The sequence below is a fragment of the Amblyomma mixtum genome, chromosome 4, assembly GCF_055824585.1.
Source record: "Amblyomma mixtum isolate Tamu chromosome 4, ASM5582458v1, whole genome shotgun sequence".
Classification (NCBI taxonomy): Eukaryota; Metazoa; Arthropoda; class Arachnida; order Ixodida; family Ixodidae; genus Amblyomma; species Amblyomma mixtum.
In genome coordinates, this window is record NC_143015.1 from 84,538,329 (window position 1) to 84,564,459 (window position 26,131).

Genomic DNA, 26,131 nt, shown 5'->3' on the forward strand with positions numbered 1-26,131 from the left:
GATCCCCGCTAACGTTCCAGATTAAAACCTTCGGCTACGAGAAGAGACATCAAACAATACCGGCGCGGCTGTGACCTTTCTGCCTGTACTACAGTAAAAGCAACAGCGTTCAGCGAGGACTTCCCAAGTGTCTGCCGACAGAACGAGTAAGTAGATCAGGAATCGCTACAGCGTTCAAAACAGGACGAGAACAGACTAGCAGAGTGCGCAGGAAATGAGCACCTTGCGCCCCTAACACGTGTCCGGGGAAATATACCCTAGGGGGGGGGGGGGGGGGGGGGGATTAGTAGGCACGAAAAAAAAAGTAAGACGCACAATACACGAGGGAAACCCACAGGATAGCAGTTACTATATATCGACAAATCTGCAAGCTACAAATGTTGGGGCGATTAGCAGGAAAAGCAAGGAAGGTGTATCTATACTGCGCTTGAGTCGGCCCAGGAATGCTGTCTTTGCGCAGGTGTTACTATACCCGTACGCACAGATGAGTAGAGGGGTAACGTACACTAAGAAATAGCGTGATTCGCAGTACGCAAACGCCAAACTTTCGGATCGACCCGTAGGGTATGCACTCGCATTGCGTACACTATTTTGTAGCGAGAGCTACATTGGCCGTATTCTCGCCGTTCCGCTGTGGCCGGTGGCCACACCGCGAGCTCAGCCGTTACCTAGCAACCGCCGCAGCTGGCAGCGCCGCTCGTCGCGCCATCTGGCATGACGTCAGAGGAGCAGCCCGCATTGCAACAACAGAGGAGGAGCCGGCGTTGCATTGTACATATATAGAAGGGGCGGTTCGGTGGGATTCGTCGGCAGACATGGAAAGTGAGTCGGAGGGAACGAATGAAGTAAGGCTTCGTCGTCGAAACGAAACCAAGAGGAGGCAGCGAGCGGAGACGGAGGAAGAACGAGCAAACAAACAAAAACAAACAAAAACAAAACAAACAAGAACAAACTTTGGCCTCAGAGTAGTGTGTCGCAGCCATTGAGACGGCTGCTTGCTACTTCGCCGATCATCGGGCCGTCTTTGTGGCAATTGAGAAACAACAAGATGAAGACTGAAAATAAATGCGTTACCCTTTAAAAATGAATAGTCTATAACGTAAATATAAAGTAACGATAGGTAACAACAAGACCTAGACACTGAGACGTAAAGCTGCAACGGAAAAAGATTAGCACAAGTTACTCATGACCGGAGCGGAAAAATTGCGAGACGCGGCGCTGTTGTAGCCGTATGCGCAGATAGCGAGAGTGCCTGGCACATTCCACTTTCCAAAGTGGGGGTGGCCGACAGAAAGCAGCCCATCCGAAAGCAGGCACTGCCACACGTTACTTTTGGCAGTGCATCCCCAGCACATTTTTAAAGGAAAACGGTGATAAAGATAACTTTGCTCTCTACGCTAGCGCAAAAAAATTAATAAAACTAGATTATGCGCTTAGCCGCCTTAGCACACGGTTTGGCTGATAAGACGTCTACAGGCGTTCGTTTAAGAAGTTGCATTTCTTATGGGCGAATGTCTAGGCGGGCTGCTTTCTGCCGGCCACCCCCGCTTTAGGAAATGGAATGTTCCTGGCACTCTCGCTATCGGCGCACTCGGCTGCAAAAGCGCCGCGTGTCGCGATTTTTTCGCTCCGGTCATGATTCACTTGTGCCATTCTTTTTCCGTTGCAGCTGTACCAAGCTGAACGATAAAGATGTAACCGTAGAGATAACCAAGCTAAACGATAAGATTAACCGTACCTCTCGCTACGCCCATCCAGGCATAACCGAGTTAAGCCAAAGCCAATTTTTTCAACCTTAGCGTGCCCGGCTGTTGCTTATGCAAAGCGCTCCCAAAATGGCAGCACGGTTTGAGTCAGGACCTCTCGTTTTTTTTTTTAATTGAATTCTTTGTTATGTCGCTTCTCAATTCGTTTATAACGAAATGCGTGAGAGATAAATTCGCTCTATTCTCTCTGGCGAACGACACTGGATCTCATAGGCCCAACAAGAAGCGTCCGTTTGTTGACAAAGTGGTTGGCGGTGTAAAAGTTAGATGGCGCCACTGTGACTAGAGCAGCCTAGAGTAATCACTGCGTGTATGTTTCTCCTTCTATTTCTCGCACACGCTATTCTAAACCTGCTCACGTATCCCTCTCTCTCTAGTAATCGGTGAGAAGTGCTTCGACTGTCGCTCCGGGCTGAATCGATGACCGGCTACATGGGCACGAATGAGATGCCACGTCAACTCGCATGCGCAGAAGTAGCAGGTCACACCGAGCATGTACAAACGCACGCACATCGAGATAAGAGCGAAAAACAATTCCTAATCATCCGCACGTATTCTGTGTCGCTGCCTGAGAAAGAATCGATCACTATCTCGAAAGCTCACGGCGATCATTTATCTCACTGCGCAAAGCAACGACCGCAAAACCAAATATTCGACGCACGGTTCCGAGTTCATAGTAGTGAGTCCCTTCTAGTATAAAGGGTGCCCTATCTTTAAAAACTGTGTAGAGTTAGAAGAGCCCTTTTTTCGGCATAGCATTGTCAGCGGTGCAGTACATCAGAGTAAAGCTAAGACGTTCTAACTGGCAAACTGGTTAACTAACATTGAAGAGTTAACTTGTGAACTGTTACTGCTAGGCTCCTTAGTTATTTCGAGGCGCGTAGCCTACCGTAAGTAATATCCGCATCAGTGTTTAGAATTTTGAAAACGCGGTTAACCTCGGAGCTGTGGCCGAACAAATTTTGGCGACATCGCGCCAAAATTCACGCGCTTTCGAGAAGCTTGCAGGCAAAGCAACCTCTTCAGTGAACGTAACTCGTCAGAATAGCCAAAGTTTGTTGGGTCACAGCGCCGTGGGTAATCGCGTTTTCGAAAGTCTAGAAACTGATACGGACATTACATACGCTGGGCTGCACGCCTATAAATAATTAAGAAGCCCAACAGTAATAGCTAAAAAGTTAACTTCAGTATTAGTTAACCAGCCTGCTAGTTAGCACGTCCTATAGCCGTATTCCGATGTATTCCGAGCCGTACACCGCTGGCAATGCTATGCCGAAAAAAGCGCTCTTCTAACTCAAAAACCTGATGTTGAAAAATTGTATACAGTCTTAGGTGAAACACCCTCAATACAGCGCTTTCAAGATGCTTCGTGACCGTTCGCAAAAAAGTAATCGGAAATAAACAGGAGGTCATTGCGGTGAAATGCAGCAAATTAGCAAGCGTTGGTTTCCATAACGAAGCCTTGTACACTCGGTGCTACTGGCATCGGTTTCACCGTAAAGTATTCAAGATTTCAATGACGAATATGAATAAAAGTCTGGTAGTTCACTACACACGGGGAAGCTATAACTGAAATTCTCGAGCGTTCCAGATTTCCGTAAGGGTTATTCCCCTTTGTTTAGTATCAGAAATAGTACTCGAACACTTTCGCGTGATGCGAATTAGTGTCCCTGCCGAAAACGAACGCAGAACCAATCGGCTGATCAGCGTGCGTCCAATAAAAAATTCCGAGCACACTTTGGCAACTAAAGTGTTGAGAGGAGAAAGCCGAGGACACTATGCCGTGACAACTTCCGGTGGATGTGACGTCACACCGTTCCCGTGGCTATATCGATACCCAAATTACCCATCTTTAGCGGATCTTAAGTGTTAATTATGCTTAATTACACAGTTTCCCATCTAATTTGACACAGATCCGACGTTTTCCGACCATTCTCAGACTATTCTCACTATGCCGTGACAACTTCCGGTGGATGCGACGTCACACCGTTCCCGTGGTTGTATCGACAACCGAGCTATTTCAACATTTTTGCCTATAATTAACTAATCAATCTACAGACTTCACACTTGGCTTCTGGGTTCATTTTTTACTCCTCTGTCTGAAGCAACCATTGGTTTTCTTCTATCTTTTTTAGCCCCCGAGTTAAACGCGTGTGACGCGCTTTGTTAACGCACGACAGTATACAAGACATTAAAGGCTTTCGCCTTAATACTATCCCGCCTTCCCCCGTTTGCGCCTCGGGCGCTTAAATATCGCGTGGGAAGGCGCGCGCACAAATCAGATTGGAGCCAGTGCCGAAAAAAAAGGCTATCCAACAGCCTTATTGAACGAAAAAGTGTTTATCGCCAGAACAACATCCTGCAAAGAGGGGAGTCCCTCGTCGGCAAGGCTGCACTCTCGGTTGACCGCAAAAGTAACACGAAAACCATACACAAAGAATAAGAAAAGCTGAATCATCCATCTTCCGGCACCAATCGCTTGCAAAGTGTCGCAGAGGCATCGGCTTCACCGCGGTGCATGGATGCTGCGGAGTCACGTGATCACGCTCGGCCAATAAGAGGTGGGAGCATTGCGTGGAGAGCGTAAACAGCCGGATAGCGACGGACTCTGGTCACACGAAAGCGTCCCGTTGGCGTTATCGACGAAGGCGCTGCGCAAGCTATGGCGCCCTTAAAATGGCCGACAAGTCGAACCGACACCTTCGTGCGCCTAACCAAAATCCGCCCAGCCAACTATACTAATTGTGCTAGGCGCGTGCTGCGTGCAGTTCAAGAGATCAGTCAACACCTGTCTGCAAATCAAGCTTCACCTTATACGAACGCCGAAAGCCAGCTGTAATACCACTGCTCGATTCGAAAGCGCCGAGTATACACCTGCACGCGTATGCTGGCTTCGAGTACACTTCGGGTGATCGCGGACGAACGCTGCAGTTTCGTCTTGGGAACTCGCGGTTAGAATGTGTCAACCGAGTCACTGCTGCCGTTCCTTCGAATCGTACAAATCAGATGTTAGTTAAGAATTACGAGAGGTATCACGGTTAGGAAGTTTTGCCGGAATCGGCAGCCACCACAATACACAGACAATGCTGAGTTAAGATCACCCCGACATGTCACCTTAGTCCTGCAGTGACAGTCGACTGAACCTGGATATCGATAGTGATCTGCTCAAGATCGGCGCAGTATGCTGACCATAGTGGACCCCGAATGTCCTTTCATGCAACAACCCAGAGATATGTACCGTAATTTTTGCGAAAACCGGTAAAAAGGTAGCAATCTTGGCTCAAAAAGAAACGCAAAAATCTCCTCTTCATTTTTTCTCTACAACACTAACATTAGTAGTCTCAGCTTTTCCGGGATAGAACAGAGATCAACCGAAAACAATTTATGATTTGTCCACCACAACACGGAACTTGACAAAATATACCACTTCAGTTTGTGGTTCACGGGGGTTTAACGTCCCAAAGCAACTTAGGCTATGACGGATGTCGCAGTGGAGGACTCCGGGTAATTTCGACCGTTTGGTGTTCTTCAACGTGCACTCACATCCCACAGTACACACATGGAACTCGATTATTTCGCCTCCATCGAAGTGCGACCACCGCGGCCGGGATCGAACCCGCGCGTCTTTAGGGACAGCAGCTGTGCACCATAACGCCTGAGCAACCGCTGCGGAACGGAAAGGGACTTCGCTTCAACAAATAGTAGCCAGTATGCTCTCAAAGGCCTTCGTCTCTATAAGCAAACATATGAGCAAAGTACCATCGAGAACTCTGCTCCTGGTCCTCAAGATAAGATACTTAGCACCCATCACAGCATCAACAAAGCGGCGACTGATGCCAGCCCATACCTAGGCCCACTACGTCCCACACACATTTTAACACATTCCGGGGCGCTCGCAACATATGGGCTCACCCCTGCGCTTCCTGGCCGTCTTGGAGCGACGCAGCGCGCGGCGGCGCGAGCTCTTTGCGGGCAGCACGCCGGCGTTCACCACGGGGCACCCGGGCGCGAGTCCCAGCTGACGACAGGCCCATGTCACTTGCACCACGACCACGCTCAAGGCCAGCTCGGCCAGCGACTTGGCGAACGCCACCACGACCATTTTCCCTTCTTAGGCTTAGGTTGGCCTCCACAACAACCCAAAGTGGGGGGGGACAGCCCGCGTCGGACGACACACTAACGACACACACACAATAGAATGTTCAGGGAAGGCGCCCTGATGTCAAACTGCCGGAACATGTCGTTAAAGAAAGGGACGCAAGGTGGCGCAAGGGCGGACAAGGCGCCTTGCCATTGGTCCGTACGGGCCGGGTAGCTTCCAGTATCGACATCGATAACCACTGGCATGGTGATCGTTGGTGCTGCGCTATCACTGATGGTCCGAGACATGCGCGCGGACCAGCAACGCCGAAATCACGCTATCTTCCCGAGACCCCCCCTCCCGAACAGCGCAAACAGAGGTGGTGGCATCTCGGCTGCCTTCTTCGGAGCAAAGGGCGAGGGTTTGCGCGCGCACACAGCTCAACAACGATGGCGTGTTGTTGTTTTCGACTAACGCAGGTCTGCAGCTTGCAAGAACTGCACGATGTAGGTGGCTTGTTGGGCGCTGATTCAAGCGATCTTTGCGGGCTCAATAAACTGGGCGGCTAGCTGGCTTGTGAACCAAACGAGGAACACACGTTGCATAATGATACGACGTGCCTAGTGAATTTGCTTTCGAGTGCTGCACGGCAGAGTGAAGTTGATAAAAGCTGCAGCACAAACCCCATTTCCGCGTGTGCGCCGTGACCCTTTATTGTACGTTATGCTCGCGTCACTTAAGATTGCGACTACAAGCGTGCACATGTGTCTCACTGTAGTGTGTGTGCTCGAGAGAGGGGGGGGGGGGGGGGGGGGGGATTTCATGGTAGCGATAGTTTGTCTTCTAGGTAACAAGGAACAATAAGTTCAAAATTTGAGCCCACTTCCCCATGCCTATTACGGCGGCCCCACCCACCCCCCTCTGCGCATGCCTTATAATAAATGTATTTTACGACATATTTCTACACATCTTTTACGAAACTTTTACAAGGCTATACGGACTTCGGCGGGCACACGGAAAGACGCAGACAGAGGACACAGCGAGCAAGCCAAGGGCGCCACGGATTGATGGCGTCACGTCACGTGATCAGATGTCCAACGAGGGCGCTCGCCGATCGTAACGCCAGGAGCGACATAAGGTTCACATATCGAAATGGCGCATATGCAGGGTTCAATGGTTTTTGTACATGGCTCTTTGGAAATGGCATTTTGGAAATGGCGTTTTGGAAATGGGAGGCGCCGTAGTGGACGACCATCCGTATCAGTGTTCGGTTTATTGGGGTTTAACGTCCCAAAGCGACTGAGGCTATGAGGGACGCCGTAGTGGAGGGCTCCGGTAATTTCGACCACCTGGGGTTCTTTAACGTGCGCTGACATCGCATGCACACTACACGGGCCTCTAGAACTTCGCCACCCGTCGAAATTCGGCCGCCGCGGCCGGGATCGAGCCCGCGTCTTTCGGGCCAGCAGCCGAGAGCCGTAACCACTGAGCCACTGCAGCGGGCCCGTATCAGTGTTTACAATTTCCAAAAATCGGTTGCCCTCAGCGCTGTGGCCCAATAAGTGCTGCCTACATCGCGGCAATATACATGCGCTTTCGAGAAGCTTGCAGGCAAAGCAACCCCTCCAGAGCACGTAACTCGTCGAAAGAGCAAAAACTTGTTGGGCCACAGCGCCCAGGGTAACTGAGGGCTTTCGAAATCCGGGAAATGATATGCATATTACTTAGGATGGGCTGCACGCGTCTCAGTAATTAAGAAGCCTAACAGTAATAGTTAAAAAGTTAAGTACTCTACTCAGTATTAGTTAACCAGCCTGTTAGTTAGCACGTCTTAATTGTATTCCGACGCAAAGCACCGCTGATTCCAAACAAAGCGCTCTTCTAAATCAAAAAGTTTTTTTTTTAATTGCAGAACACCTCAACCGAAAAACGCGGTATGCATTGAGTGGTGCAGAAAAAAACCTGACAACAGTTAACATCTAGCTGTGGTACTGCTTACCGAAGTTTCCTGCAAGCCGAATAAGAAAATTTCAAGCGCAGCGGGCGTCCGTGGTGGTGATGGTGTATTTTTAAAAATAAGAAAATGTGAAGCAAAAGAGTGTTGCCGGCCGCGGCAATTGCTATCTAATATCTTAAGCACCCGAGCTGCAGCCGGCGGAAATGAAAGGGAAAGGGAGAGGATAGTGAGGAGAAGTATAGAGGGGAGCGACAGCAAGAAAGGAGGCGTCCGTACGCACTCGTCGAGTTTTAGCGCACGCCGACGCATCAAACGCCAATGCCCGGTCATTTCCTTCCACCAGAGGACGGGTAACGGCTAAACTACTGGCGAAAGGCTGTTTCGGTTGCAGAAATCTCAATGTCGGATTGCGAGTCACTCAGACATTAAGGTTAAGAACTGTCCGAAATCTTGAAAAACGCACTGAACATAAGCCTCATGTTCGTCAGGATGGGCACTGCACGCATGGGTCAGAACACCTGGTCGCCCAGTCTTCCGAAATACGTCGCCTACTACACTGAGTAGACACAAAAGTTTTAGCACAGCGGTGACCTGCGGCCATGTGGAGGAGCGCGCTGCCCCTGAGCATGAGCAGTGGGCATCCAGCTGACCCTTCTGTACGCCTGACTCATCACCGAATATTTTGTCGCGTTGTGTGCAAATGACTGCGGTTGAGTGTGCGAGGGGAGTTATACAGCTTGTGTAGCTGCATGCATGGCTACGCTACATCATCATCATCAGCCTGATTACTCCCACTGCAGGGCAAAGGCCTCTCCCATATCCCTCGACGGAGTAGTGCTCGACGCCGCCGCGCCGACAGCTCCACCTGTTGACGAAGATTGGCAGCTGCCTATATTTGTTACGGCTGCACCACTTGGGAGCCATCCTCCTCCACTAGCTGCCGCACACCGAGTGACGACGGAGCAGCGCTCGACGCCGCCGCGCCGGCAGCTCCACCTGTTGACGAAGATGGCGTCGCCTGTTGGCAGCTGCGCTCGTCGATGCGTCACCCCAGGGGCTGGATGTAACGCCAGACGGACGGACGGACGGACAGGAGAATGAGCCATTAAAGGCTTTCGCCTTAATACCAGGACCTGCCACTGTCGCTCCTTTCTTATAAAAAGGGTGAGTGAAAAGTGTGAGTATTTTTATGGGATCAGCGTCTCTTCTTGCAGGCAGCGTGTAGCGTCGCCTTTCAGTTAAGAAAGCGTAATAATGTGTTGTTACAGCACATTAGGTTTTAGTATGGTGACATTTGTAGATGTGGGAACATTCCTTCTATGGGTTGATCAAGTTGTAACATCAGCGTCAAATGAAAGGCGAACACAAAAATAAAAATATTAGCTGCCATAGGGGAAAACTGGAGGACTTTATTGCCACTTTCAAAAAGTGGTCACCACACCTTCGAAGTGGAGATCAACTGGTCTAGTATTCAATATTTCTGCAGACTTTCTTGCAGACTTGCAGAATATCTTTTACTTTTCTAGTTTCTCATATTGGTGTCCGTTCCTTCAAATTTTCTTGTTCTATTCCTTCAGCCAGCCTCTCAATTTCTTTTAGAGTAAGTGGTTTTATTCCATTTAACACCTTTCAGTTTGTATATTGTTTCCTGCTTTGGATTTATTATGCCTTCTGAGTACTCAAGCTTTCTCTATTTATTCAGTATGCTGCAATATTTTTACTTTTTCCTGTTCCCTTATCTGTAAATCTAATGCGGTGTTGCTTGTGCTTGTAAAAGCTTATTTACAAATAACAGAAAGTTTCAATACAGTCACTGACTCTGGCAACTCCTTCGGTATATTGCGTTTTTTTTTGTAACAACCTGGGAATAAATTTAAGATTTTATTTTCCCGTCAGGCTCGACCTTAGCGCTTCATTTTAGACCCTGATAGTGCGCCGTGATTGCAAGCGTGGGCGCCACTACTGCTCTAGACATAGACGAATTCATTTGCAGCATTAAAGCTTTTAGATAAAAATGGAGAAGCAGTTCAAACTGCAAAGTTACCGTCATATTTAGAATTGTTTCATCATCACCATCATCAGCCTGACTACTCCCATTGCAGGGCAAAGGCCTCGCCCATGTCTCTCCAATGAACCCTGTCCTTTGTCAGTTGCGGCCGCCGTATCTCCGCAAACTTCTTTAGACACTTTTAGTTGCTGCGTACGTAGCGACATAGCGTACGCAACGTTCACTACGTTCCGTACGCTGCAAAGAACACCCCCGTCACACTTATAGTTGGGCGTACTGCCGTACCGCCGCAGAGCAGTCGCGTAGCCCGTTGTGTTGTGTCGCCATCTAGTGACAAACACTGAAAGCGCTGTAGCGCTCGGCTGAACATTTTTCAGTTTCTGACAATATGAATAGTATATTACTGTTTTTAATAGAGGAAAAAATGTATAATGTTTAATGAAGTGCAAAAGTAGGCACATGACAAAAAAAAATATTCGACAGGTGCGGTTGCTATGACGATAAACGTACACAACGTTAGTTAGGCTTAAAAGGTCAAAAATCGCTTCATTATCTGAAAAACAAGGGGCATTTGTCCCTAATATTTTGGCGTGTGGGTGAGAGTAGACAAAATAAAAGCTAACAGCACAGTTTAGAGCGAGCCATCACATTGAAGAAAGCAGCGGCGAAGTGAAATCGGTCCGAAGCGGGCGAGATGGTCGCCGCCATGTTCTCTACGCAGCACGTAGCGGCTAGATACGTTGCGTTCTGCGCATGCGCATTCGTTACCCGCGATGTCGTTGCGTACGCAAGCTCACTGCGTACGTCCAACTAAAAGTGTCTATCTCATCCGGCCACCTAACTTTCTGCCGCCCCCTGCTACGCTTGCCCTCTCTTGGAATCCACTCCGTTACCCTTAAGGACGACCGGTTATCTTGCCTTCGCATTGCATGCCCTGCCCAAGCCCACTTCTTCCTCCTGATTTCGACTAGGATGTAATTAACCCGCGTTTGTTCCCTCACACACTCTGTCCGCTTCCGATCCCTTAACGTTACACCTATCATTTTTCTTTCCATCGCTCGCTGCGTTGTCCTTAACTTAGTCTGAACCCTCTTTGTTAGTACCGGTAAGATACAGCCGTTACAACAGCCCATTACTTATATTTAGTTAGCAATGCCGGCAAGCTGGTGTTAGTACTGAGAAGACGGTGCCTGCGTGATGCACTCGGGTCATTTCTTACTGACCTGCAAACCTCTTGGTGCCATGAATAAGTTTGTTGAATGGCAGGACAGAGAGGTCGGCTGCTGTCATGTTAATCCGTTCCCGTTGCACTCAGCCTATTGGTACCGTAGATCATACGCTGGAACTAATCCTCTCTAAGTTACTTGGCAGCACAATCAGCTTAATTCTTCAGCAGACAGAAGGCCACTGAGGTGTCGCCTTTGCACTCTTTTATACCTGGCGGCTCCGAATTTCCCTTGCAAGCATGCAGTTAACGATAACGCAGAAATTGTGTCGTCTCTCCTATACTGTAAAACGCATCTGTGAAGTTTGCCGCGTCCGTGGGAGAAAAGTTAAATTACTGACGTTTTAAAAATGCCAAGTGATAAACTTGTAAAAAAGTTGTGTGTGAGTGAGTGCGTGTGTGTGTGTGTGGGGGGGGGGGGGGAATGGGTCCCCCATTCACCAATCTTTGAATGGCAAGTTAAGAGTGAATTCACTGCCCAACTGTAGTCCCCTAACGAGAAAGAGCACATGGGGATTAAACGAAGCCGTTTTGACGTGACCGATGGTCGGTTTCTTCGGGCTGCGCTACCAGTCAGCCATTTTGTAATAGCTGTCTCCTCGCTCATTCATTTCTATATTAACTACAAATAGACGGTTAACCTCTCGCCAAGTTGTCCTCAAGTAATATAATCAAGCAACATCGAGCGTGCACATCTAGCCTCCTACTAACATCAATCACCCAATTATTGCCCTGAACGCCATCTAGAGAGAACATAAATTGCATCATTCGTTATAGATCACATTATAAATACGGGGAAAAAGCTGCAGCCAAGCGAACGACAAGGGACTCGGATCACATCGCCACGTGAAAACATGTCATCACTCAAAGAAGTCTGGCGACCGCACTTGGAGCGCAAGAAGCTGCTGTCTCGCCCCGCTAGAACGCTTCGCGACCGGCCGCTAGGGGGTGAGGGACAACATGCGCAGTGAAATCGTGAAAAGATTGGGAAGCGAGCCTCCGTCTAGTGCCTGCAGAATACGTAAGAGTGCGCAGTGTACAAAAGAAAAAGGCACAGGCGATCGATGTGAATCATGCGGCATAGATTGCGTCAGCATTAGAGCTTCCCCCCTGACGGTGGCGCGATCCAGTCCACCAATCAAGGTGTGACGCGCCTTACTCCCGATCCACAACCCCGCCCCTTGACTAACTGACGACCAGGATGTCCCTCTCGCCACCTGTCGTTGCCCATCGACTCGAACTCTCTCCACTTTCCCATGCCTTCTTTCTCTTTCCCTCTATCTCCAGCCCTTTCCCTTTCTCCAGGTTGCCTTCTCTCCCCCAAGATTCACACGCCGCCAGCAACGACGCATGCTTTTCGCGCTAATGGGGGTTCTAATGCTAACGCATTAAAGGGCAACTGCACAACTTTTTGGGAATTCCGCGCTAAGGATTCAAATCTATACAGGCTTCAGGTAAAGCATGTCAAGTGTTTTTGCGCTAGGGTTTAAAATATTAACCTAATTGAGGATTAAATTCTAGGCATCTTCTCACAGCGCCGAAGGAGTGCGGAGAAGTTCGGTGTGACGTCATGGAAGGTAAGATTTCACATTTCCACTTCCGCCCGCCACACCCTGCCGTGCCAAGTTCGATATTGTCAAATAACTTTCGAAGGCCTTGGCTTCGGTGGCGTTGTTTTTTTTTTCCTTGAAAGCAAGCGTTCATGCGTTGGAAATGTCGTGGTACCTTCGATGACGTCATGATGCGCCCCTCCACTTGGAGCTGTGCGCTGGGGAAAAGCTTTATGACTGTCTGAATTTCAATCGGCGATTACTTAGCTATTTCAAGTGCTAGCCCAAAATTACTTCGCATGCTTTGCCTGCAAGTTTCACACATTCGCCCCGTTAAGCTTGTCGATTTCTAAAACCTATGCAGTTTCCCTTTAAAAGACCAAGAGAAATAACAGAAGAGGGCGCTCCCTCCCTCCCTTACCGACGGTGCCGGTGTTGGCCCCGAGCAGCGCCATGACACCCGCCGCGAAGTCCTTGAAGGAGATGAGCCCCCGCTGACCGGGGTCCAGGCATTGCACCAGCTGCACCAGGGCCTGCGCCATAAGGGGAGAGAGGAAGAGGATGATGAGAACACGCTGTGAGGGGTGTGCGTATACCTGTCAGCTAAACAAGCTCCGTTATTCTTTATTGTTTGGGCTAACAAGAGCACTCTCAATACCGGCATCGTAACATGATTTTAGTTTCGATACCTGGGCGCCGCCATGTTTGTTTTACTCGAGCGCCGCCTACCGCCGACGCCATCTTGGACTGATAATTTGCAGCAGGTGGGCTGCAGACGAAGCTGCATGCGATCTCTGAAAGTGTCATTCGCCCGTTTTATTCCTGCAAAGCCTAGAAATTTTTGGTGGGCGTTCGCCTCGTGTCCATCCTCGTGCGTGCTATGCCATTAGCTCCTGCAATAGCCAACTGGGAGCAGGCGACCATTCCTCGACGCAGCGAGCGATCAGCATCAGTGAGTGCCATGCTCGCAGTTCACACGTGCTTTTTTGTCGCCGGTTGCCTGTAGGGCGAATGCGGCACGGTGTTGCATGTTAGAAAAACGAAAGCAGAATGTGTTGAAACACAAGATCGCGGAAAGAAATGAATATCTATTTTTTCGTGGAGCGCAGTTTTTCATGAACGCTTTCGCTGCCTGCTTGGACATGGCGAGTGTGACAGTTTAGATGCTGAGCTTGCGGCAGAGTACCCCGTTTACAAACTGAACATTTTGGAAACAGCGAGTATATGACCGAAATGAATCCACTTCTGATTATTAGAATGTTTGTTTGCGGAGATACGCACGATGAAATTGAAATTCGGCCTCTCCTGCCGCTTGCGTAGGGCTGTTCGTACTACGAGCGATACAAGCCAGTTGACTGAAAGCAATTCGCATTCTCGCCTTCTCCGCTCCCGCCAGTAATCACTGGTGCACAAATACCAGAAAATGTGCAATTACACGATCTGATAGGTTGGTACGCTAATGGAACGCTATTACCACTTACTGACAGGCAGAATCGCCGCACCTGTGTTGAGAATTCCAATCTCAATCGGGTCGGGGCACTGCTCAAGTCGCTGCGTTTGTTGTACCTCTGGCACGGTTATGCATAGTGTGGATTTTTTTTACAGTGCATTCGATACGATTTCAGTCGAATAATTTATTACAATGCGTGGCAGAGTTTACCGTCCTGTGCATGCCGTGTATTTTTTTATCTTACGTTGCCATGGCTGCATTTTTCCTCACTTTGCAGTTGGGTAAAAGTTCATGTCGCCGCTTCTATTCATGCCATGCTGTGCAAATTAAATTAGTATTTTTGCACTAACGACATGTTTATTTTTTTCAGGTGGCGATCCCCACACCCTCCCGATATTGACGATCATATGGGGCGGCGAAACGAAGTTGTGGCCAAATTTGTGAAGTTCTCACATAAAGTACTGCAGAATTAAAAGAACTCTGCCAAGGCCGTCCAAATACTTGATCTCTTAAAATTATGCACAGATTATAGTTTGGTAACCCAGGCGCTGCGCTTCGTTCCGCGCCCGATATTATAAGCACAGGCAGTGGGTTTGTTTCTGTCTGCATTTCGTTCACAAAGTGCGCTAACGTTTAAGCTTTTTGTTGGCGCAAGTATTTTTTGTTCCACAACTACGCCCACTGCCAATGCAACTCGGGACCGGCGGAAAAGCGGTGAAGAAATGGACACCGCAGACGTGCTGAGACCTTCGCATAATATGGTGCGCGTACATACTGGCGGCGTTTGTTTTTTTTTTCTACTTTCGTCGACTATTTCCGCAACAGACAATAAAACAGTGATGTCTAGAAGACGTTGGTGTTCCGTACAACATTGCTGCTTTTGTTGTACAGACGCAAACACGCACTTGACCGGTAGCTAAGCAGCCGCGGACGTTGCTCCGCGCGCCGGATTATCAGCCCAGGGGAGGACGGCAACAGTGGGGTGTGTCGCGCAGCGCACGTGTTTGAGAGTATCTCTCCTTCTCCTGCCCGCTCCTCGTAAAATGGTGTATACAATGGTATGATGTCGTTTGAAGTGGTACAGAACTGTACAGCATGGTGTGGTATGGTTTGATTTATTGGGGTTTAACGTCCCAAAGCGACTCAGGCTATGAGGGACGCCGTAGTGGAGGGCTCCGGAAATTTCCACCACCTGGGGTTCTTTAACGTGCACTGACATCTCCCAGCACACGGGCCTCTAGAATTTCTCCTCCAAGGAAATTCGGGGTATGGTATGGTATGGTATGGTATGGTATGGTATGGTATGGTATGGTATGGTATGGTATGGTATGGTATGGTATGGTATGGTATGGCACGGCACGATATGGTATGATATGGTACGGTATAGCATGGACGTGACAGTAGCTTTCTTAACCAAGGGTTTTCTAAACTGCACTGACATCCTACACCACACGGGCGCTTTTGTCTCGTTCGTAATTACTTCTATGCAACAGTATCACCTGCTGCAAAAGAAGTTCTGTACAGGGTCTTGTGTTGGGCCTATATCACGCAATGTACTTTTTGATGAAATTGACCGAAGTGCGGAAACAAACAATGCCAGCAGCATTTTGTGAATTCTTATATGCGTACAACGCTTTATGGTTGCTTCAGAAAAACATGAAAACTCTGGATTATATCGATCTTATCTCAAAAACTTCGAACAGCACGGGAATGAGTCGCACTTCGATCATGAACTGCACGTGGAAAATCGGTTCTCGCAACTAGATTTTTACTTTTGCAGAAAAACACCGAGTTGGGCTAGCTGGATGTAGTTCATCCTGAAAGAACGCTTTTAGCGTCTATACTCTTCGTGCTTCCTTCGTTCGTGTGCGCTGAATTTTCGCTTTCAAGTTTATTTTAACTTGCATGAAAAAGACGTGTTTTTAAAATATGTGGAAGTATTCCTCGTTCACATCCGGTGACATTCAGTGGCTGAAACACTGCACTAGAGAATGAAACTGAAATGGCGCGTAAATATGATTTCCGAGCATTGCGCCAAGAAGCCAGATGTGGCGCATCCCATTCGTAAGGTTACCCCTAATGTCATAAAGGTGGAAAGTACGAGGGGGGACCCAAAAGAAACCGGATTTTTCGTATAAAAACTTTATTAACTCTTGCACAAAATTCCTTCAGTCACCTTCAAAGTACTCTCCATGAAATGCGATGCACTTATCAAGTCTTTTTTCCCACTGTTTGAAGCATCTCTGGAACTCTTCAACTTTGATATCGTCCGGTGCCCTCTGCGAAGCTGTTTGTACGGCCACCACATCACCAAAAGGCTTCCCTTTTAGACTTTTCTTCATTCTCGGAAAGAGAAAAGGTCGCACGGGGTTAGGTCTGGTGAATATGGAGGGTGGGGAACGACAGTCCATCCCCGATAGGCCAAATAGTGGGTCACTCGTAAGGCCGTGTGTGCGGGGGCGTTGTCGTGATGAAGGAACCAGTCACCTGATCGCCAACGTTCTTTGCGTTTCCTCCGCACATCCTCTCGCAGACGTTTTAAAACTTCCAAATAAAAGTGCTGGTTAACAGTCTGGCCAGGGGGAACAAATTCTCGGTGCAAAATTCCACGAACATCACAAAAGACAATGATCATTGTCTTCACATTCGACTTCAACTGCCTTGCTTTTTTTTGGTCTCGGGGAGTTGGGAGACTTCCACTGGCTTAACGCTTGCTTAGTTTCTGGATCATACCCCTAACACCATCACCTGTAATGACTTTGGTGAAGAAGTTTGGATCACTTTCAATCTCTTTTTTTTTTAATCCCTACTCAAATTTAATCGAATGTTCTTTTGATCCTTTGTGAGAATGCGAGGAAGAAATTTAGCGAAAACACGTCTCATTTGCAACTGCTCAGTCAAAATTCCCTGACAGGAGCTCCAACTCACCCCTGTCTCTTCTGAAATTTGGTCGATCGTGAAACGACCATCTTTGTTCCTTTTTGGCGGATTTTTTCAACGTTTTCATCGTTTCGAGACGTTGGAGGATGCCCAGAACGAGCATGGTCTTCGACACTCATCTCACAACGTTTGAAGCGCCCAAACCACTCGGAAACTTGCGTCCGGCTCATAGCACCCTCTTTAAAAGCCTGTTGCAACATTTGGTAAGCTTCCGTTGCCGATTTTTCAACCAGGAAACAAAACTTCAAACACACTCTCTGTTCTTTTAAATTTGGCATAAAGATTTCGCAGGCGGAACAAAGTAACTGCAAGCGAAACACAACATTACGCTCAAATGTTTGCCTACAAATTTATGTCGTCTGAACAGCTGTTTCGTGAAGGTAGGGAGCCTTCAGGTTCCCTACCATGTATGCTCCCTACGTGGATGGATGGATGGATGGATGGATAGGAGCGCCCCCTTTGAAACGGGGTGGTGGCAATTGCCACCATGCTCAGCTTTTCTTTATTTATTATTTTTTTGTTTACTGTGTTGGCAATTCTCATTAAGATTCTCCATCAACTTTGCCTACGGTTTCCTACTATTCTAACCTTATTCCACATCTCTGCTTTTCAGCCACCAATCCTCCAATCGCTTTTTGCTGACTTCCACTGCAGATTTATTTACATGACCATTGTTATCTTTAAACCCTAGGGCCTCAGAAAGAGTGACTGTGCCTGCATCGACATCCGGATGGATACCATCACATTTGATTATGAGGTGTTCAATTGTTTCCACAGATCTACCACACACTGCACATGTGTCATCTTCTTCGTTAAATTTCTTTTTGTAGCTGCGCGTTCTAAGACACCCTGATCTAGCTTCAAAAAGTAGGGCACTGCCTCTTGAGTTATCATAGAAAAATTCTTTTCTGATCTGCCTTTTCCAGAATCGATATAGTTCTACACTATGTTTCTTTTCCATTGAATTCATCCAATTTTTAACTTCCGCGTTTTTGACCTGTCGTTTAATGCTCTTTCTTTCTCCGTCCTCATGACCGGCATACTTACTGGTTAGTTTTCTAGTTCTTTTCCGCCACAGTGAGTCAACGTTCTTTCTGTATAAATATTTAAATACCTTAGCTGCCCATCTGTTATCGTCCAATTTCCTCAGGCGTTCTTCATATAGTATTTTACTCTTAGCTTCCCGTGCCTCGAACGATGCCCAGCCCATATCCCCTTGTACTGCCTCGTTTGTGGTTTTGCCGTGGGCACCTAGTGCTAATCTTCCAACAGCTCTCTGATTTACGTCTAATCTCGACTGAACTTCTGCCCTTAAAGGGCAGCTGAAACACTTTTTTGAGAATTCGAGATTATTCAAGAATTCGAATCTGTCAAGCTTCTAGATAAACCATGCAAAGTATTTTTGCACTGGCATTTAAAATGGCGGCATAATCGTAGATTAAAACCGCGACAATGTTCAAGCTTCTCCTGACTACGCTGGAGGAGTGCGAGGAAACTCGGCAGTGACGTCATTATCGCCGAAACTTCAGATGCCCGCTGCTTACGCGTGCATGCTGCTGTGCGTCGTCAGAAGGCGCCAAACAATGCATTGTGAGCTTCACCTTCGATGGCGTCGGTTTTCTTCCATGAAATAACCCTTTCTTCGCTGGAAACGTAGTTCCGTCATACGTGACGTCATTATCGGGGCCTCTGCTCGTCGCTGTGCACTTCAGAGAAGCCTGAACGCCGATGACGACTTTATTCGGCGATTACGCCACCATTTCAAATGCTAGAGCAAAACAATTTCGCAGGCTTTACCAGCACATTTCGCACATTCAGCAACCTTAAACTCATGGAATTCTAAAACCGCTTCAGTTGCCCTTTAAGCACAGAACCGCATTGCCGAAAGTAAGTCCCGGCACCATTATTCCTTTCCAAATACCTCTTAGTACTTCATATTTGTTGTACCCCCATAATGCCCTATGTTTCATTATCCCGGCGTCTCTTCGTCCTTTTGCCCTAAGAGCCTGTTCATGCTTTTCCGTGTATATCTGCCCTTCGTTTAGCCATATCCCGAGGTATTTGTATTCGGCCACTTTGGGTATTTCGTGGCCTTGTATTTTAAGCACCTGATCAGTTGTATCGTTAAAGATCATCACACCTGATTTAGTTGCGCTAAAACTGAATCCTAGAGCGTCTCCTTCGTCTCCACAGCAATTAACCAAAGTTTGTAAATCTTCCTGGCTATCTGCTAACAGTACAATATCGTCCGCATACATTAAACCCGGGAGTCGCTGCTCAACTACATTTCCGCCTAATCTGTACGATAGATTATAACCCAGATTACTTTCTTCTAGCCTTCTTTCCATATTTATCACGTAAAGCATGAACAGCAGCGGTGATAGAGGGCAACCTTGCCTTAATCCTTTGTGCACCCCTACAGTTGTGGTACTTTTTTTCCGTGAAGGTCTCTGCTAACCCCATCTAGCGGTAGAACTCTCTACTACGTCTACGAATGGTAGCGCGCTCTCAGTTCGGTGGTAGGGAAGCGCACCTGAAGTTTGCTGCCACTGCACCAGCGCCACTTCTCCCCTGCAGGTCATTTTGGCGTTTCCGTCCGGGCACGTCGCGGGCGGAGCGCATTGAGCCAGCAGCCTGTCGACTGGTATGCGCGTGCTGCTCGCGCAGCTGTCACTCTCTCTTTCATTGTGAGCACGCGCCGTCCTGCTCGCGGGCGCACAAAAGTGTTGTTGCCGCTCGCTGTGAATTCCGCGACGTTCTAAGAGCGGAGAAACTTGTTGTGTCTGGGGCTGTCACAATAGTTCTCTGAACATCGACGGCCGAGGACTGCCCGTGGAATTCTACAGATTTCCTGGAGATGTCCTACATTCTTGGGGGAAAAAATTTAATATTGGAAAATTGTAACGTACAGTAACGGAAATATTGAAGGTAATGGTGCACCCTTTCTATATGCAGCAAAATCTTAAATATTTTTCATCGCTCGTATCGAGCAGTTGACGATAGGAAAAACGTTAAAACGAAAAAAAAATGCAAGCCTATCGATGGGAGATTGCTATAGTGAAATCTTCCAGTATATGAAAAAAAAATGCTTCATACACTTTTTCCTATTAAAAAGTGTTTTTGTCCGGTGTATGAAATGGATGAGAACGAGAAACGGCAGGCCTCGATAACTGCTATGGGCAGGGTGAAGTAAGCTTTTGCCTGTTGCTAAACACGTTTGGCATGTTGCACGCGTAATATTATTTCTGAGCAGTTTTTGTTGTAATTCACTAAGCATGCAGTGTTTAGTAAAGCTCGCGCTAACGAAACTCATTTCTTTTGCCATTTTTATTTTGGAGACTCACAACAGCTAGCGGCATTATGCAGACGCGTGTGAGGCAAGGTCAGTGATCGCCTCAATGTTCCGACTTGTGACGCCTGGCTCAATTTTCGAAGTTGCTTTACATGTAAAAAATTTCTAAAAACAAAAATAATCAAAATGTTTGCTTGCACATGAATGAGCGTTTGCATATGAGCGATGGCTCTGCAAATAAATTGGGGATGCGCGTGCGCTGTAATCGGCATTAAAATAAATATACCAACCGCTTATCTCCGTTGTAGCGATTGACCAAACTAGAGCATTTTTTCTCTTTGCCGTATATAGCAAGAAGCTGGTTGGCGCATTTCGTGAGTGTTTTCGTTTTTCTCCTCAGCCTCGCGTGTCGCCTTAAGGCCACTTTATTTTAAGTTAAAATAAAAATTATTTCCATTATTTTTCAGCGAAACACGTAACAAATTCCTTATTATTTGGCCAACAAACCTGCATGCATCTAACTGCTCAGCCACCCAACGAAATTAAGCATCTTGCGAAGATGGCTGCGCCAAAAAAAAAATGGTATTTACCTCGAATTCCACGTCTTAAATGACCTCGTCATTTACTTGCGATACACATTTCGCCGTTACGGTACCAACTTTTTCGTCAACAATCTGCTTCACGTAGTGGGCCTGATCCACTAGCAGTTCATTTTTCAAGTTTGCGCAGCGAAAAAAAAATTCACTGTCCACTATCTGAGTGCGTACTGCCGCGACAGAAACAAATGCGAACAGCGCAGTGCCTAGGCGCTCCGCTGTTGGAATTTATTTTCGTCACGCTTATACTTGGCTCGCAACACAAATACGCTGGAGACATCCGTGATACAATAATGTACCACTCTAGCGTCTTTTTGTTACTACCGAGATAAAAACGCATTGAAGATAAATTCCGACTGCGCAGCGCGTGGGCGCCGTGCAGTCCGCATTTTTTTCTAGCGCCCCTGTACATTTTGCTAATCCTCTGAAGCTCGTCAGCGTTCAAGCACGAGGGAAAAAGCTCGCGACTGCACAAAGAGATTTGCAGGCTGGCCAACACGTGCAAAGTACGTGCAGAACTGGCTTTTTTTCAGGAGAAAGCGCGCTGCTCGCGCAGCTACTCAATGGGAGGGAGACCGGTTTGCCCGGACAATAGTGCGGAGTCGGCCGGAGAGGGCGCTTTTCAGTGGCGTCCGCAGCGCCCCCCTGCGAAGCTGCGGTGTGCCCCTCGTGATTTTACGAGTGGCACCGAACAAACGATCCGGCTGTGCCTTTGCACCACAGGCAATATCGAGATGAATCAGTTAATCGAGATTAGCAGAAGCTCTGGCAAGAATGCTCAAAAAGTTGGGCTTGACAAGAGCCTGCGCCCACCACACGTGCAATGCGTACCGGACTCACTTGAAAGAAAAAAAAAAATCGAACAATGAATGTACCAGAAAGAATCAGTTAGCAAACTGAGAACAAGCAACCAAAGTGCCAAAAATAAGCAGATGACTCCCTATGCCGAAAGCGAAACACGGATATTGGACGGCGATAACGATTATTATCACTACTACTACTGATACCATGCTTAACGCGTATGTTTAAGATAACTTGCTACTAGGCTAGTCGGTTTTTGTTCGTTCTTGATTTTAAAGGCGCATAGTCCTGTCGTGCCGCCCACTCGAAAAAAAAATCGAAATAATCGTGACTCAAATAAGACGACATTTCTCCATAGTAGTAGCATTTCTCAGCACTTATCTCGATACTACAAGGGACAGGCAAATATGACAGAAAATTCTGTTACGAGTTCGTGGCCAAAAATAATATAAAAACTGTTGTGACGACACAATATTTTGTTTCTGCACAAATTGGTCGTTCGTTTTACGTATACTGAAGGAACCTGTGCGTTTTATTCGTATGCAATAAGCCAATAATCCAGGAGCATATACTCCTCAAATGATTCAAGCAACCACAATGCGAAGTCAGCAAGTGATCGTAGGAAATTTAAACGCGGCTTAGGGGCGACGACGCAGAAACATTCAGCAAAGCTAAGTGGCGCTGTATTTTAATTTGCATTTACCTAGCGGCCTCTAGTACTACGCACGAAATGGAGAGTTGGGGCCTTCCAAGCAGGAAGTGCTTTGTCCATTACGCCTGCCATTTGAGATCCCGTGGACCGGAACGGCTGGCATAATCGGCAGCCAACGTCGCTTGCGACACACGCGATGGGAAGTCCGCAAGCTGCCATTCCTACCGCCAAGCAGCACCCAGCGTAACGTCTTTTAAAACGGAGGAAAATATCTAATTTATTAACTGAAGTGACACGCAACAGGTGCTCTGCTGATTTTATATGAAACTATTGAATAAACTCAGTACAGTTTAGTCCCAAAAATTAACGGACGTGCAAGCCTGTAGGCGGGCTCGCAACCAGCCTGTTATCACGGCAAGCAGGTCTCGACGTATAGTTGAATACGATAATTAATCCGCTCGGACGAGAAAGCCGTCAAATGAGAGGTATAAATGTATTCTTCGCTTACTGCGACCTACAATCAGCCACGCAGGATTCGCTTATGACCTAACCGCTGCCGCGCTTGCTTGAAACCGACGCGCTGTCACACTTCGCAAACCAGACTACGACGCGGACGTCGTTGGAACTGTGGCGCCATCCGTTGGGTCTAGTACGAACCTTATCACTCCGCACGGTGCGCTTGATCGCGGAGGCCACGCTTTTCGCCATATGAGCGCCGCGTTTGAATCGCAATAGCCGAGCTTGCAAGTATAATGATAAAACTTGACTTCAGGGCTGCGCACGAAAATCACAAAGCGCTAAAGCATCGGTGAAGAAAATTGTTCAGAGATGACTTAAGGTGCATGGTTACATAGAACTGTATCATCCCTGAAGGACTCGAGTCGACGTGGAAACGTCGGGAAATGCTTTTCATTACAACTTTGGTCGGAGTTTTACGTCCTTTTCTGTGTGACGCACGCACGCACACTTACACTCATACACAAAGATGGACCCAAACTGTTTTTTCTTTAAACGTGCCTGGTAGAGTTTATCAGCTGAATGAAACCAGTTTATAATAGGACTTTATATCTGACCCGCGAATTGCAGAAACCTAACGGCCGATTAGAGTGACGAAGCAAGGTAAGCAGAGTCTATTCAAGCATGACGCTTGAGGAGTGCAGTTTCAAAATTCCTGCTTTCTGTCAATAGACGCTGCAGTAGCTAAGCAGTCATTTCGGTGGAATGACAGTGATAGAACGGGAAAGATGTTGTGAAAAACATGCGATAAAATCCGACAGTGAAATCAGTGCTCTATTTTCTACGGTACAAAAGAAGATGCAGTTGTCAACGTTAACCGTAAGCTTGGAACTTTAGTAGGCCACGAGGTGCGTTTCAATAACGAATGTATTTTTTCACCGCACAAGCCTCTCCCTTTAAGCGTTCTTTTCCACCTTGTTATTAGGGTTCGTTGTCAACTTCGCGCTGTGTCACATGCTTGAGCTGTGTATTATAAGTATGCCTCATTTTCGTGCAATAAACAGTTGGTAGTGTGCGCATGTGTTGCCCTTTTCTCGCGCTGTCGTCGTTACGCCGCCGTTCAATTTATCCCGCACCAACTCGCCCCACAGGCCGTTATTCAAGTTCCGTTTTAAAGCCACGCTCCTCAAGAGAATGTTCGTAACTGCGCTCATATGTATTGCTAATACGTCACCTAATGACGGTATACGTATCGCAGATTGGTTTGGCTACTGGGGCTGTTTTTTTCTTCTTCAGTTTGCACGCCGCTATATACCACGCAGAGTCTATAGAACCTTTTACAACTACAGTCAGCACAGACACTCTAGCCGCAGCTAATTGAATTTTGCGTGGGTATCAATCTCCATTTACCTCTAACCTGAATCATCAAGACGATAAGCTGTTATTTTTCATCCTTTTTCGGTTAAAAAAAAAAGAAAATTCGCATCAGTGCTGAAGCTCGACCCAGCCCGTCACCGCTTTTAACTGTTCTCTTTCGCTACCTGCTCGCCTCTATTTATTTACTTTTCATTTAGGCCAGGGGGAGGGAGGGGAGTCTTCCTAATCGCTGCACTTCGCTGCAGTTCAGTGCACGCTCTGCTCTAGAGAGCCCCACTGTTCACCTCTCTCTCCCTGTATCCGTGCACGTCCGACTCGTTAGGCGTGCCACCGAAGCGTCGAAAGCAATAGTATGGTCCTGAAGAAGCCCTCTTTAAGCGCATTTTTTTTTTGTACTTTTCACATGCTACCGCGGATGCCCATTAACCCCGTGGTCACGGTACTGAACGCGGGTAACTGCATAGGCACTCAATACTGCTGCAAAACTCGCATCACAGTGAACCAGTTGGGACGGGAGAACTGGCAGGTACGATCGAACAGGCACTGGAACAAGTTTGGACGTCCTACGGACGTCCATGGGAACCCTAATGTCCATTGGTGACATAAAAACTGCAGCTGCAGCTTCTAGACAGTAACTGCACTGTGATAAGATGGAATTTAACGAGGTCACACATAAATAAAAGCGCAAAATGTTCGATTTCAAAGAAGCAAGTCACCTCCCAATTTAGTATGCACCAGCTACGGCGCACTTCCATCACTCATGCACCCAGTCTCGAAATGCCGCCATAGAAGAAGATTGGTGTATAGTGGTTTAACGTCCCAAAGCGACTCGGGCTACGAGGGACGCCGTATAGTGAAAGGCTCCGGAAATTTCGACCACCCAGGGTTCTCTAACGTGCACTGACATCGCACAGTACACGGGCCTCTAGAATTTCGCATCCATCGAAAAGAACCAGGGCGGCAGTTTCTGAGGACGACTACGTCAAATTTTCTGACTCCGCAAAAATCGATTGCGCGGCTCTTTCTTGTTACACTTCTGTTTGTCCGGCAGCAAAGGACGCATTTATTGCCAGGGAAAATTGCATTTAAAAATTTTCCCGCCAATCGACTCAAACCCGTGACGTCGAGACCGAAAAGGACTCCGTGATCGCCGTCAAGAAAAGGATGCCGGGTGCAGCCGAGTACGAATGTAATCTCCTTGGCTGTACTGTTGTTCCAGAAGGCAACGGAAATGAGACGCGAGTATAACAAACCGTGCAGTACGGTGTGAACAAATGTTGCCAAGGGGGAGCTGTTTCTGGTACCATATTCACGAATCGCCTCTATACTGTAAGCAGACTGAATTTTTATGAGCGGGCGTACAGCTCACGAAGAATAAAACAAACATCTTTTTCGCCAAAGCATTTTAGTGTTACCAGTCGCGAAACTTCCCATATGGTCCATGTAATAAAAACGGCGGTCTGACTGGGTCAGAATTCAGGAGGGTTTATGAATTATCGCGACATCCGCGGTCAGTTATATACAATGTGCTCAAATTGCGCACCTGAAGCACAACCGCCTAGCAAGAACGTAGTGAAACAGACGCAGCAACAACAGTTGGTAGATATCATAGTCCGACAGATAAACTGAGAGATAAAACAAGCAAGAAAAAGATGCTCTTTAGAAGATAATGGCGATACATGGCAACTAACGGCAACAGCTCTCATCTGCCGCTTCCAGATGGCGCCGCCATCAGTAAGGCCCCTTAGAATAGCCCCTGGGATTAGACACACTTTTTGAAGTGGAGTTTCTCGACTGGTACGACGTCAGAGTTCTGGTTTCCGCGAACAAGAAATATCGCACAGTCGAAATGTGGACCCATCAATCACGCAAGCCTGCAATACCCAAGAAATGACGAAAACATGGAAGAAAAGTAAACTGTCTTCAAGTATTTCAGCACTACTGGTCACTAGAAAAATCTGGCAGATTTAATGATAAATA

The 26,131-nt window shown here is 47.5% G+C and overlaps 1 protein-coding gene across 7 annotated transcripts in view; it reads right to left on the reverse strand.

Moving 5' to 3' along the window:
* The window catches only part of LOC149347261 (rab11 family-interacting protein 4A-like), a 253,361-nt gene that overhangs the window by 74,340 nt on the left and 152,890 nt on the right, over positions 1 to 26,131 (reverse strand). For 4 of the 7 annotated variants that reach the window (XM_089586954.1, XM_089586952.1, XM_089586953.1 and 1 more), the window contains exon 2: positions 13,009 to 13,120. The exons of 2 other annotated variants lie outside the window; for them this stretch is intronic. In XM_089586954.1, coding sequence (XP_089443080.1) covers positions 13,009 to 13,120 — 112 coding nt within the window. Of the gene's footprint in view, positions 1 to 5,678; positions 5,884 to 13,008; positions 13,121 to 26,131 lie in introns of those variants that run through there. One more of the 7 variants, XM_089586955.1, reaches the window with a different exon arrangement.